This window comes from Callorhinus ursinus, unplaced genomic scaffold (genome assembly GCF_003265705.2).
Source record: "Callorhinus ursinus isolate GAN/ISIS: 27379988/994484 unplaced genomic scaffold, GSC_fseal_2.0 scaffold80, whole genome shotgun sequence".
In the NCBI taxonomy this organism is placed as follows: domain Eukaryota; kingdom Metazoa; phylum Chordata; class Mammalia; order Carnivora; family Otariidae; genus Callorhinus; species Callorhinus ursinus.
Window position 1 is genome coordinate 89,891 of NW_027397142.1, and position 14,714 is coordinate 104,604.

The following is a 14,714-nucleotide window of genomic DNA, read 5'->3' on the forward strand; positions in this document are numbered from 1 at the left end:
AACTAAAAATCTAGGCACTTCACATTCAAACTGTTAAAACCCAAAGATAAAGAGAGAAACTTAAAAATAACTCGGGGGCGGGGGGGAAGACAGATTATATTAGAGGAATAAAGAGTGTAAGAACAGATGATTTCTTGTCAGACCCTGCAGTCCAGAACACCACTGAGTGATATTGGTATATCACCGAAAGAACAAAAGTGTCATCCCAGATTTCTATGAACAATAAAAATAGCGTTCAGATGTGAAGGAGAGCTAAAGGCTGTCTCACAGGAGCTTAGCTGATTTCCTGTCGGCCCACCTGCAGGACAACAAATATTGGAAGAAGTTCTTCGGGCCAAAGGAGTGAATGTGATACCAGACAGAAATCTGTAGTTACCGAAAGAAATAAAAAGCTCCAGAAGTGGCAAAAAAGAAGATAAATAGAAAGTCCATTTTCTTACATTTTATAGCTCTAAAAGATAACGGTCAAAAACAAAACGAGTCATAGTGTTTTGAGGAACCTACAACGTATGTAAAAGTCAAACATATAACATAGGAGGACACGCAGGAGGGAGAAATTGTAAGTATCCTAGTGTAGGTTTCTTAAACACATGTGAAGTGGCCTAATATTACTGACATGTAGACTGTGATAAATGGTCTAAACAGCCCTGAAAAGACAGGGACTGCCAGACTGGATTAAAAAGCAAGACCAACCATACGTTACTTAAAAGAAACTCACTATATATAGAACCAATGTATTCATTTTCTTTCGGTGCCTCACAAATTACCCCAAACGTGGCAGCTTGAAATAACACACGCTTATTAGCTCACAGTTCCTGTGGGTCAGGAGTCCAGGCATGGCCTAACTGGGTCCTCAGCTCAGAGTCCACAAAGCTTCAATCAAGGTGTCAGCCATGCAACCGTTCTCATCGGGAGTTCAGGATCGTTTTCCAAATTCGTTCAAGTTGTGGGCGGAATTGAGTGGCTTGTGGTGGTAGGACTGCAGTCCTCCTGGAGGGTCCCAGGCTGCCCCTCTTGATAGGGGGTTCCCAATAAGGAATATTTGCTTTCTTCAAAGCCAGCAGGAGAAGCTCTTGCTTTTCAAACTTTTCTGATTAGGTCAGGCCCACCTGGTATAATCCCCCTTTGACTAACCTAAAACCAGCATTTAGGGATCTTAATTCCATGGCAGAGTCCCTTCACCTTTGCCATGGGAAGTGGCCTCCATCCTATTCACAGGTCTGCCCATGCTCAAGGGGAGGGGATAGTCCAGGGCACGTACACCAGGAACAAACGGAGCTTGGGGCCCATCTTAGAATTGTGTCTACCACAACCATATAGATGGGTTAAAAGTCAAAGGATGGGCAAAGAAATACCATGAAAACCCTAATGAAAAGAAAGCTGAATCACTATATTAATAGAAAAATAGGTTACAAACAAGGAATATGATCAAAGGAAAGCGCGCCTGGCTGGCTCAGTCAGTTAAGCAACCGGGACTGTTAGTTTCAGCTCAGGTCGTGATCTCAGGGTCGTGAGATGGAGCCCCGCATCGGGCTCTGACTCAGCACGAAATCTGCTTGAGATTCTCTCTCCCTCTGCCCCACTTGCTCATGCTCTGTCTGTCTCTCTCTCTCTCGAATAAATAAATAAATCTTTCTTTAAGAAAAAGATAAAGACAGACATTACAGAAAGATAAATATGTCGACTTACCAGGAGGACTTCATAATCCTAAAAATGTGTGCACCTAAAACTTCTTCAAAATACATGAAGCAAAACCTAAACTAATCAAAAGGACAGATAAACCCAAAAGTGCACTTGGAGACTTTAACCTCCTTTCTTAGTATTCAGTAAAACACAAAGACAGAAAATCAGTAAGAATACAGGAGGCATAAGGCTGGAGACTTTCCCCTTAAGGTCGGGAAAAGGCCAGGATGTCCACCCTTATCATTCCAGTTCAGCATCCTATTGGACATCCAGCCAGTGAGATGAGGAAAGGGAAAACCACCACCACCACCACCACCACCACCAAAAAAACAAGTCATAAAAAGTGTAAAGGAAATAATAAAGTTCTCTTTATTCAGAGATGACATGATTATTTATGCAGAAAACCCCCAAAAGGGAAAAAATATTCCAGAACTAAGAAATTGGCTTAGCAAGGTAGGAGAATGCAAGGTGAACATGCAAGGATCCACTATCAGCAGTGAACCATTGGAAATTGGAATTAAGTCATCAGCACTCTTGTAGTAGCATTAAAAACCATGAACTACTTTGGGATAAATCTAAGATTTTAATGCTGAAAACTACCAATGTTGATGAGAAAAATCAAAGAAGACCTAAATAAATGGAGAGATAGCCTATGTTTGTGGATAAGAAAATTCAATATTATTAAGATGTCAATTCTCCCCTAATTTCATCAACAGAGCAACGCAATCTCAGTCAAAATCCGAGTGGGATTTTTGGTAGATATTCACAAGCTTCTTCTAAAATTTATACAAAGAAAACAAAGAACTACCACTATTTTGAACAAGAAAAAGTTGGAGGATTCACACTCCCTGATTGCAAGATTGACTATAAATCTACACTCCTCATAACTGCGTGTAACAAATAGTATTGTCAGGGCCTCTTACTTGAGGAGTGGTCGCACTTTCTCCTGAGAGCACGGAAGTAGTGGGCTGCATCCGCTTGGCCACAGAGCAGCCTACGGTCTCCTCGTCTTTGCAATCTCTCGGAGGACCGCCTGTGATACACATCGCATTCTGGTTTCATGCCTGTTCGAAGATAAAACTGGTTTTTTTCTCTTCCATGTTAATGGAGAGGTTTTCCGAGTTGGCAAGAGATTGTTTTAAATTATATTCCCCCCAAACTCTCAGACGATGATGATTAGGTGATTCTAAGCCTACCTTCCAATAGCAACAGAAAGGAATCTGGAGATTCTCTAGGACAAGACCGGGCCCTGCCTAAGCACGTATTGTGTTCTGATCTTGCTTTGCAACGTAACAGGTTTTGGCTTATTTGTTTAATTCTAATTCCAGTGTAGTTAATACACAATGCTGTGTGAGTTTCAGGTGTTCAATATAGTGATTCAACAGTTCTAAACGTTACTCACTACTGCTCATCATGTTAAATGTACCCTGAATCCCCATGACCTGGTTCACCCACTCTCCACCCACCTCCCCTCTGGTAACCATCAGTTTGTTCTCTATGGTTAAGAGTCTGTTTCTTGGGTTATCTCTTTGCTTTCTCTGTTCATTTGTTTCCTTTCTTAAATTCCACATATGAGTGAAATCATAGGGTATTTGTCTTTCTCTGACTGATCTTATTTGCCTTACACCCTTTACATCTGTCCAGGTTGCGAATGGCAAGATTTCGTTTTTATGGCTAAATAATAATCCATTGCATATATACCAGATCTTCTCTATCCATTCATCTATTGCTTCCATAGTGTGGCTCTTTAAATGATGCTGCAAATACAGTAGGTTGTCTTTTAGTTTTGTGGATTGTTGCCTTTGCTGTGCAGAAGTTTTGTATTTTGATGGGGCCCCAACAGCTTCCTATGGCAAGAGAAACAAAAGCAAAGTAATCGTTCTAGATTCATAACTGTAGCCTTAACTGGGCAATCAGTAGACAAAGAGAAGAGCCACAGCCTCCCAACCCTCCCCTCCCCACCCACCCCCACCCCCACCCCCAATAAATGGACCCAGAAGCTCCAGACCCCTAAAGCCCCTCAGGGCTGGTTTGTCAGAGGACAGAGAAGGGGCAGCCAGCACAAGGGGTCTGGCAAGTCCTTCAAATCCCGTCCTTAGAGCTGTTCTTTCAGCCCCTCCGTGGACCAGCACAGCCTTTCTGTCCCTGGTAGGCAGGAGCATGCATTCTAGAAACAGAGCCTTGACCAGGGGTCTGGGGAGTCCCGCGGAGCAGGTGCTCCTGCCATAGGGGCTGAGGGGAGTGGCTGGCGCCCCACTAGGTCATGGGGGCGTTTCTTAACCTGGGGGGGTCCATCACTGCCTTCAGAGCCTCTACTTCCACGCTCTGCTTATTTCAACGAGTCCTAAAAAGCAAATGGGAGGAGGCATGGCGACCCTGGCAGGCTGGGGCAGGAGTCGACCCGTTAAGGGAGCCACATGCCCCTTGCTCCCTGCTCTCCCGGTGCTGAGGGCAGCAGTTCCGCCGCCGACCCCGGGGGTCTGTCCTGGTCGGAGCGGGGGGGGCCGCGCTCGCTAAGCCCCTTTGCCTTCTGGCCCCCAGGCCCAGCCCTGGAACCTAAGGCTTCACTCACAGCTCCTCCCCAGCCGCACCCCCACCCCCACCCCCACTTCCTGCGGCGCCCTCTCCGCCTGGAGAGCAGCCCCGAGAACCTGCAGCCGCCCCAGAGGCGCCCGCCCGCCCCCCAGAGCCGCCTGCGCCCCGAGAGCCTCGGGGAGAGCTGCCCGCTCCCCACCGCCCAGAGCTGGCCTGCGCCCTGAGAGTAGCCTGGGGAGCCGCCGTCCAGCACGGAGCCCGCAGCGCTGAGCCTGGTAAGGGGAACCCGGTGCAGGTCTCAGCGTCTTTGGGGGTCTGAGGGCCCCGGGTCTGGCTGGTGACTCTGCTGTGATCTCACCCAGGCTACCGCCCTTGTGGGTTCGCCCCGCACTGGACCCGGCCGGTGATGGTCAGAGTTTCGTGCACAGTGGACTCGGGTGGCCGGGAAACAGGGTGGGAACCTCTGATCCTGTGCTCACAACCCAGCGATTTCATGACCGAGTCTTCGTCCAAAAGGTCTGTCTGGAAGAGGAAGATGGATTCTCAGGGTTCCAAATGGCAAATATGGAGTCATTATTTTCCCACCACCCGTGAACCCAGCCTTTCAAAGGAGACTCCTCAGGGGACATTGTCTCTTGACTTTGCTCTGGAAGCCATTCCATTCTCTCCCAAATCTCCCTCCCCCCCCCCCCATTTCCTGTGACAGGAGGAGGGACTCTATTCTAAGGCAAACAGACTATGCTCAGGGCATATGGGAACAATCCTTTTGTCTGTTAACCCTTCAGTGAAAGACACATCACAACCTCACAATGACTAAAGTACCCAACAAGTGACACTCATACCAGGAAATATAGGGACTGGGCACTTGAGTGAAGGAGATATTTATGAATAAGGCACACAAGAAATATTTTTATCCTTCCCAGAACAGCATTAGAGAGCTTGCTTTCTCAAGTTTGATAAAATAAAAAATAAAATCAGGCTCATATAATTTAAAAATCAGAATGTACATTATGTTTCTTTGCCTTAAACTCTTACCTAAGCTACACCCTCCTACTATCCCTGTCCGATGCTGTCATCATCTCCGCTTGCTCGCTGCTTGCCACTCTCTGCTGACACCTGGTCCCGTTTTGGAGGCGATTAGGCAGAATTTTCCTTTGGAGGAGAAATCTGCCTCCATTCCCCGTTCTCTCACTTTTGCCTACTCTGAGATTGACACATACTGCATTCCTGCAGCTATACGTGCTTCCTCCAGTCTTTTCTGATGCTTTACCATCCTGTTACTATTTTGTCTATGACTCATTTTGGCTTTTCTGTCAATATCATTTCGGACTCACCTCTGGACACGTTCTTTTATAAGATTTCATTTATTTGTTTTGTTTTAGAGAGAGCATGCATCCAGGCAGGGGTGGGAGGATGAGGGAGAGAATCTCAAGCAGACACCACACTGAGTACCGGGTCAGGCAGGGGGCTTGATCGCACGACCCTGAGATCATGACCTGAGCCAAAATCAAGAGTCGGACCCTTAACCAACTAAGCCACCCGGGCGGCCCTGGACACTTTCTTATCTGTTAATATCTGCCTAAAAATCTATCCCTCAGGGGGAACGTATGTCTCCCCCTGCAGTCTGACCACTCAGAAGGTGGCTCAGGAGAACCACCTGGGCTGCATCTCAGCTAATGTAACCTGAGGTTCACTGGCATTTTGTGTCAGCCACATTACTCCATTTGGGTCTCACTTAAGTCAAAGCCTCAGATTGTTTTAAACTGAAATGCTTCAATTCAGAGCAACTCCTGCCTCCTGCAATTTTATTTTTGAATAATCTTTCAAAAAAAAAAAAGAAGAAGAAAAATGTGCACTCGAGGTTTTGCCATACAATTCTCTGTGTTCATTTTAAGGCAGGCTTCCAGCCTGTCAACATCAGTTTATGTCCTGACTGCGGGATGGTAACATTGTATGTGGTGTTCGGAGAGGCTAGTGGATTTGTTTAGAAGAATCTCTTTTACCCCCTGTGGAATCAAGGAGAATTTGCAGGCCAAGGAGCACCCGCCCTTTTTTTAATCTTAATTGTGTGGCAATCTGGTGACCTTGGGCAGGTCATTTGATGTTCAATTTCCTAATATGCAAATATTGTTGACAGTTCAACACCTATTTTGATCACATCACAGGGAATTTAGAAGGACAATTAGAATCGCGGACAGGAAAGAACTCTGAAGGTTACAGATGGCTGCAGAGAGGATGCTTCCAATGATGAAGCCCATTGTCAACATCCTCACCTCTATCGTGGTCTTTATCACATGAATTGATGGATTCCAGCATATTTTCTGAGGTTCCCAAACCTCAGAAAATGCCATCTAAAGTACAAAAGATGTCAGAGAATTTGAGCAGTTTTAGCAGAAGCCAGATAATTGACCGGAGGCTAGGACAGCCCATGGAAAAGGGTGAGGAAAATGCTCTTCTCGGGGCTTAAGGAAAGGAGGGAGCAGGGGAAAGGAGGGAGAAGGAAAGGAAGAAAGGAAACAGGGAAGGAAGTTATCTTAGTACATTCTGATAACCTGGAAGTGGACGGTTTCCCCCAAGGAGGGCCAAAAAAATCCACTGCATGAATGGAAGAAGGAGCAAAAGTTATTTCATTATAACAGAAGCAACCCGAATAACAAATAAACTATGAAAAACATTTTTCATTCAATGGTAATTAGTAAAATGCAAGTTTAAACCAATTCAGATGTCCTTACTTACGCCCTTAAGAGTGACAAAAAATTAAGTCTAACGTCACCAAGTTCAAGTGCAGGTTTGGGAATTCTCCTCTGTGGCCGGTGCCAGTGGGCGTTCGCCCAACCATCCTGGGGTCGTACTTGGCAATATCTAGTCAGGCGGCAGCTGTCTGCCCCAGGTAATTTGTTGCACGTGTGCGCCGGGGGGCAGAGATGGGATTATTCTGCAGCATTGTTTGTAGAAGCAAGCAGGTAGTTTGAAACAGCTTAAACGTTTGCTAATAAATAATTGAGGGGCATCTGGGTGGCTCAGTCCATTAAGCGTCCGATCTTGATTTCGGCTCGGGGCCTGATCTCAGGGTTGTGGGATCGAGCCCCAGGTAGGGCTCCACGCTCAGTGTGGAGTCGGCTTGAGAGTCTCTCCCTCTGCCCCTCTCCCCACTCGTGCTCTCTCTAAATAAATAAATAAAATCTTTAAAAAAATTGATAAAACGTTACATACATAACATCATTTACATAAAAAATTGCAAATAGAACACAGTACTATACACCATCTCTAGAGACATGTGTATGTAGAAGTATAAATAGACAAACGAGTATGATCCTTAAAATCCTCAGAATATTGGCTCCCTCTGAAGGAAGGAGGGAGGGGGACTGACACTGGGGAGCCGCAAAATGTAAATGGAGCTTAATGTGTAATGTTTCCACTTCTCGGTCAAACAGAGCAGCTGCAGCAGATGCCGAACTATTTACATTCGTTCATGGTAAACGGTGGCCATTTGTGGTATAACTTTGTGGACTTCACCCCTTAATAAGGGGGTTTCACAACCACATGACCTTTAAAACTGAATAAATGCAATGCAGCCTCAGAGCTCATCTTAATTACCGTTGCGTGTCTCGTGCACCCTTGCCTTTTCTAACCCCAAGAAGAAAGACCCAATATTCTGTCTCATTGCAATGAAACTTTCATGCCAATCAATGGTTGTGCCGATTTCTGGTTAAATCGGCTGGGATACAAAAATGATGATATTGGGAGACCTCAGAGGACCCAGAGCCCACCAGGAAAGAAGCTGGATTAAAATCTGAGCAGGCGATGAGGTTATCTTGAATTTGTCCTGAATGTTGATTCTTTCCCTTCCGTTATGGCACCACCTTCTCCCTGATGGGTGTGTGGGGTGGGGGTTGGAAGGGGTAAGGAAGGTGTCAGTGCCCGGCTCTCTACCACTCTTTCCTCTGCTGTCAGTCCCTGAAGGAGTCCTTGTTCCCACTCTGCCCTCCCACTGGAAGGAACCTTGTGCTTTCCTCTTTGCCCCTGGAATGTCCATCTGACAGCTTCTGGGACTGGAAATTCTCAGTACTTCAGACAAACCAATGCCATTTACAGCAAGGCAGGTTTTTTCTCTGTATTCTAGCGAGTTCACCTACTTTGATCGCAAACACTAATAATAATGTCCCGCTCCTGGTTCCACAGAAGAATGGTTTTTTTCATTTCACTTCAAGTTGGAGAAAGAGAATCAACTGATTTGTTTTAAAATATTTCCTAATTTCCTGTAAGTTGCAAAAACAAAAGCAACAAGTGCATTGCGTTAACATAAGCTAGCTTCGCCTGGGGTTTGCCCAAAATTAGTCATAGGTATTTGAAAGTATAAAATGAGTTCAAAAACTAGCAATGGAAATGGCTTATCCTAGGATAATTATTCTTAGATGTCTGCATTAAAAGTGTTCTCAGGCCTTAGCAACTCCTATATGAATACTTGCTTTTATTCCTTTCCTGTTTTCTATTCCAGAAGACGATGGAAGGGCTTCAGAGGGGCAGATACGGAACGATGGCTGAAGGTAAGGAAGCCCGGACGTTCTCAGGAGCTCCGGGCACCCGGGAGAGTCGCCGTTCTCTCTCCATCGACCCCCACCTCAAACACAGGGATAGAAACCCTGTTATTTTAAAGTGAAGAAGAGGGGCATCTGGGTGGCTCAGTCGGTTGAGCGTCTGACTCTTGGTTTCAGCTCGGGTGATGATCTCAGGGTCCTGGGATCGAGCCCCGTGTCATGCTCCATGCTCGGTACGGAGTCTCCTTCATACTCTCTCTGTCTCCTACCCCTCATAATCATGCTATTTCTCTCTCTCTCTCTCTAAAATAAATAAATAAAATCTTTAAAAAATAAAAATTAAAAAAAAGTGAGGAAGAAAGAGGCAAAAATCACTTGCTCTCTACCTTCCCTGTGGTCATCACCCCATCCACTGTCACCCACACGTGATTGGTGGGAAATGTGGAAGTGAAACTCCCAAGTCAGAGTCTGAAGGATTTGGAACCCGACTGTGAGAACAATTTCTCTTTCCTGGTCTGCTGCCAACTGGAAAGAGGAAAAGTTCCCGTGGAGATTTAGGAATCATCCTTGTTACCAATACTTAAGGAAAGGAAGTACCAACACAGAGTAGAAGGAATAAACTAAGAGAGTTTAGGAGGCTGAAATGAACTTAATTCATTTGAACTCATAAGAACTCTAAAAGTCCTGGGGTTCTCACCCGCCTTCACCCCTTGAAGATTGTACTCTCGGCTCAGCGTCACCCTCCCCAACACCATTCTGTAGACATCTCCTGCGATTCGGTCGGCCAGATCCCTCCAACCCCTGTGCTTCTAATGCTCCTCACTCTTCACCAGCCTCCCATCCGGGGACATCTCCCAGACTTTGTCCTTGACATTCACGATCTTCTGTCATCTCACTTTTTAAGATCCAAGTGCCCACCCCAAGAGCAGAGACCCGGGACAGTCAGCTGGTCCTTGGTGGGAGGTCACTGCACCTCTGACCTCTGAGCTGTCCTTTTCCCCTGAGGTTCGGATGCATGTGTTGAGCGCTGCTGTGGGGGTATGATGGGGATGTGGGGGTGGAGAAGAGGGGATAATATTTTCTCACTTGTGGCTTCTCGTCCCCTGCCTCCTTCTAAACTTATATTTATGTAGCGTGAAATTGGCCAAAGCACCATCTGTGGAAAAGCATGGGGACCACAGTCCTTTTCCCCGAAAAGCCCTGTTTTCCCCTGTTTTCCCTGCTCTAGAGGAAGTGCTTGGAGATCCCAGGGCGCTTCCTCCCTGGGCTGTGGGTCCAAGCATGAGCTTCTAACGTAGGTTTTCTGTGATCCACGGGCATCCGAAAGTTGTATACACACTTTTGTAGGTATTTAGATAGGATTGATTTGGGGGAGGGAGGTCCACAAGTTTCATGAGGTATCATGAAGGTCCAAGACCCGAAAACCGTAAGAATCACTAACTTAGTGGGACACAAAAAAATTGTTTTTATAGGCAGAGAGGAAGATAACTGGTTTGCAACATCCACCTCACTGAGGATCGTCCTGGTGGGCAAGACGGGCACTGGGAAGAGTGCCACAGGGAACAGCATTCTCCGCCAGCCAGTGTTTGAGTCCAGGCTGGGGACCCAGCCTGTGACCAAAACCTGCCAGGGCGAGACAGGGACCTGGAACGGAAGGAAACTCCTGGTGGTTGACACGCCCTCCATCTTTGAGGCAGAGGCTCAGACCCAAGAGATGTACAAGGACATCGGGGACTGCTACCTGCTCTCTGCCCCGGGGCCCCATGTACTGCTGCTGGTGACCCAGCTGGGGCGCTTCACTGCCCAGGACACGGTGGCCGTGAGGAGGGTGAAGGAGGTCTTCGGGGCAGGAGCCATGAAGCACGTGGTGGTCCTCTTCACCCACAAGGAGGACCTGGACGGCGAGTCCTTGCACGATTACGTCACACACACGGAAAACCAGAGCCTGAGGAGCCTGGTGGGGGAGTGTGGGAGGAGGTACTGTGGCTTCAACAACATGGCCACCGGGGAGGAGCAGAAGGCGCAGCTGGTCGAGCTGATGGCTGTGGTGGGGAGGCTGGAGCGGGAGAATGAGGGCGCCTTCCACAGCAATGACCTCTTCTTTGAAGCCCAGAGGCTGCGGCGAGGGGGCGGCTGTGCCCGCGGGGAAGAGCACAGGCGCTACCTGGACAGGGTGCGGGCGCAGCTGGGAAAGCAAAGGCGACACCTGAGAGACCCCAGGAGTAAGTGGGCCTGCGGGGCGCTGCTCAGAGTCACAAGAGGGATGTTTTCTTGCAGTGGGGTAACTGTTGTCCTCATTATATGCATTTTGATTTTTCTTGCCGCTTTAATTAACTTGTGTGTTACTCATGGACACTGAGCATTTTCAGTGATTTCTGCAATCAGCTGACTTATCTTTTCAGAGTCGCCATGTCTGTGTCAGATTCTTTGTTTTTTACATGATTTCACGTTCTTTTGCTCTTCGTCACATCAGACATACTGTCCGTCTTCTTCAAGTGCTCTTAGGTCAATAAAGTCCAAAGGAAAAACTATTTTTCTTTTTTTGTTTTGTTAAAAATTGTGACGGTACACGAGAAACTAACTGTCCGGAAGTGTTTGGGGACGTGCTGGGAGGCAGGCGGTGGGGGGTGAAGCCGTGGGGATGCCCCACCTCTGGTCCCACCTTTGTGCCGTCAGGCTGTTGAGGGGAGACAGGTGTTTTATGAAAAGCCGGTGGCATCTTCCTTATTTTATTCAGAAACCTACCTGATTTCATCAGAGTTGGTCACAAGAGCTGATGCCCACCCCCAACCCCACCCCTGCGAGAGAGAATGATGAGGATGGAGGTGGGGGAGAGATCCCGAGGTGAGAAGAGGCCGGGGAACAGGTGCAGGAGGGAGCCTACCATGGTGGGGCAGGAGAGAAAGGGGTCAGTGCAACAGGGTGGGGGCTGAGCCTTAGGAAAAGCAGTCACTTGGAAATTCTCAGTGGTTGGAAATAAAGGAAGAGAATAATATTCACTCCTTCTCATAGAAACAGAAGTAATTTGGGGGAAAGAAGTTGGTGGAAAGCCTGACATCCACTGTTTCCAGACACTGGAGTAGAGTTCCCTTGCCTCAAAGCAAGAAACGGGTTCCATGTCCCCTCGCTTCAGTTCCCCGTCTCCCTGGACCCATGCATCTCCTGCCTGGGGCTTCCTGTGTCCACACTCTCAGCTGACCAAAGAAGGCCTGTTTCTGGCTGACTCAGGTGAGTCTTCCTCTTCAGGTTTACCCTTCTCGGTCTCATGTGGTGTGGCCTGACTAGGGGTCCACTCTGGCCCCAATTGCCCTTCATTCAGGGAGAGGGTTTGGGGAGCTCCATTTTGACCTTGATTCCTGCTACACTCTCTACCGCAGCATACTAGGGGTGCTGTGCTTTGGATGCAAAGGTGATAGTTTGCCCAAATGACTCCATTCTCTGTGTGTATATGCTTTTATTCAAAACTATGGAGGAAAGAAGGGGCTCCTTGGCATTCTGAATGGAAACAGTGACATCTGGAATAGCAGTTCAAAAATTACTAACACGCTTACTCTTTTGTCTTTCTAAGCGTATGACCATGGCTAAAATCCGTCAGAGGTATACTTTTGGGTTTTACAAACTGGATGGAGGAGGAATCATATCTGAATGCAATTTGATATGCATTTCTTTCCATATGTGTGTGATTAGGCATCTTTTCATATGTTTTTCTGCTGTCTTCTTTCGTCCATTTTTACAATGGGTTGCTGCTCCCTTACCTTTCAATTTCCCAGAAACTTTACTTATTAGGCAGATTAGTCATGTGTCTATTATATGGCTTATAAACGTTATTTTCTAGTTTGTTATTCAAATTTTACTTTGTTTTTGTTGTTGTTGTTGTTTGTTTTTAATGATTTTATTTTTAAGTAATCTCTGCACCCAGTGCGGGGCTCGAACTCACAACCCCGAGATCCAGAGTCTCACACTCCATTAACTGAGCCAGGCAGGCGCCCCTTTACTTTGTTTTTTAACAAAGTAGATGTGTATTGCTATTATGTAGGCATATGAATCCATAAATTTGTGTGCTCTGGTTTTTGAGTCATACTTAGAAAGACCTTCCACATGGATCAATTATGGTGGAATACTTTTCTGTTGCCTTCTGGACCTTTTTTCTTTGTGCTAACATTTAAATCTTTTATTCATTTGTAATTTATTCTGGTGTTTATCAAGCATTGATCCTGCATTTCTAGCATAGACTGTACTTCAGGTTACTAAGTAAGTGAAGAGGGAAAGCATATCCTAATACAAAATTCTAGCTACATATTGGAAAGGAAATAGGAGAATAGAATATTACCATTTTGCAACACTTAATAATGGTTTATTCAGTGATCATCACTAAGTTCCCCCTGATGGAAACACAGGGCACTGTTTATGAGTAACATTGCCAAAAATACTGAACTTGATTCTGATGCGTCTGATCCAACCAACCACAGCTAAGTTCCAACTTACAGAAATGTATGAGACAGAGGATCATATTAAATGACATCGTGAGGATGCAAACAGCAAAGTTCAGAATGTGAGAAAGTCAATAGTACAGATGTCCGGTGTCTTCCACAGATAACTCTGCAAAAGAAGACAGGTGGGCGGGGTCTTCTGTTTCAGGGCATGATGGAATAACCGAGGTTATTATTTACCACCCATCCTGTAATACTGTGAATTATAAGACATATGTATTTGATCAAATGACCAAAATATATTTTTCATATGTATTTGGTTTTTGTCCATGGTTCATGGCTCACAGCTCCTAAACCCCTTGAAATTTTCTGTCATACTGGTGATAAAGGTGTCTTTGTTATGTTAATGAGGGCGACTTTCAGACCCACCAAGGTGGGGCACTGGTTGTCCAGAGGACCAACAAGGTGATTAGAGGATTGGAACTCTCAGTCCCAGCCAGACTTCCCAGGACCAGAGAGGTGAGGGGTGGAGGTTGAATCAACCAATGGCTAATGACTAGGTCTATCAGGACTATGCATCGAAGCCTGCACAGAAACTCAAAAGGTCTGGGTTTAAATATAAAGACACAGATAGGTTAAAGTCGACGAACTGGAAAAGATAGAGCGTACATGAAGTATACGAAGCCTGCAGTGGCTATATTGCTATCAGACAAAACGGGCTTCAGAGCAACCCCATCTCTCCTCCAGGGATAAAGAAGGACCTTTCCCAGGGATGAGGAGGTTAATTCATCAACAAGACACAATAATACTGAAAGTACGTGTGTTAAAGGATTTTCTCCTTCGGTGCCCGCGGTTCTCGGTCACGCCCCTTCGAAGAATGAAGAGGGAGACCAGGCAGAGTGGTGGACAGCAGAGCAAGGGTTTATTGAGTTTAGCAATAGTACAAGCTCTCAAAGAGGGAGGGGACCCGAGAGGCTTGCCACCGGAATTTCTAAGTCTAGGGGGTTTTATGGGCTTGTTGGCTCGATGTTTTAATCTGATTAACCCTCCCTGTGCCTGTCATCCAATCAGGTTTCCGTCATCTATCTATCACGCAGGAAAGGGTGGAGGGCTCCTTCCAGGGTGGTGTAAAATCCTCTTACAAGTGGTTTGCTCTTAGGGCGGGGGGCCCCTTGTCCCTGCCTGCCTTTCTTCCAACTGTCCTTCATCGCATGCACCTCATAAGTAACCGAGTTTCAGAAAAACAAGAAAACTTCAAAATTAAAGAAGTAAAACTGGCAGAAGTGAATGGAGAAACAGACACATCCATGGTTATAGCTGGAGATTTCAACAGTCCTTTTGCAACAGGGTGTATTATTTCCTTTTCTCCTGAAAACTGAGCAAGATAAGGGAAGAGAAATCGTGTTTCATAATTCAGATTTCTTCCCATTGAACTCTGACTTGAGATTTCACTTCCACATTTCCCACAGTCTCATCGTTGAGTGGCTGGGATGGGGTCTGGAGAGGAGTGTGGAGGGACAGACGGAAG

General features: G+C 46.3%; 1 protein-coding gene and 1 long non-coding RNA gene across 4 annotated transcripts; one reads left to right on the forward strand and one right to left on the reverse strand.

Annotated features, from left to right (window-relative positions):
* Nucleotides 1–427: 427 nt before the first annotated feature.
* On the reverse strand, nucleotides 428–4,280 carry LOC112818353 (uncharacterized). The gene is made up of 2 exons (XR_003206567.2): nucleotides 3,385–4,280; nucleotides 428–2,747 (listed from the first exon to the last, which is right to left on the reverse strand). It is a non-coding gene; the product is annotated as an uncharacterized lncRNA (long non-coding RNA).
* A 34-nt stretch (nucleotides 4,281–4,314) lies between these two features.
* Nucleotides 4,315–11,287, forward strand: GIMAP5 (GTPase, IMAP family member 5). 3 transcript variants are annotated; one of them, XM_073887492.1, is made up of 4 exons: nucleotides 4,315–4,493; nucleotides 4,581–4,734; nucleotides 8,717–8,765; nucleotides 10,229–11,287. In XM_073887492.1, exons 3-4 carry the CDS (start codon nucleotides 8,723–8,725, stop codon nucleotides 11,113–11,115), a joined length of 930 nt encoding a protein of 309 aa, XP_073743593.1. In that variant the 5' UTR covers nucleotides 4,315–4,493; nucleotides 4,581–4,734; nucleotides 8,717–8,722; the 3' UTR covers nucleotides 11,116–11,287. The 3 variants fall into 3 exon arrangements, with proteins under 3 accessions (XP_073743593.1, XP_073743592.1, XP_073743591.1); XM_073887491.1 differs by lacking the exon at nucleotides 4,581–4,734 and having other exon boundaries at nucleotides 8,720–8,765; XM_073887490.1 differs by lacking the exon at nucleotides 4,581–4,734 and having other exon boundaries at nucleotides 4,316–4,493.
* The last annotated feature ends 3,427 nt before the right edge of the window (nucleotides 11,288–14,714 follow it).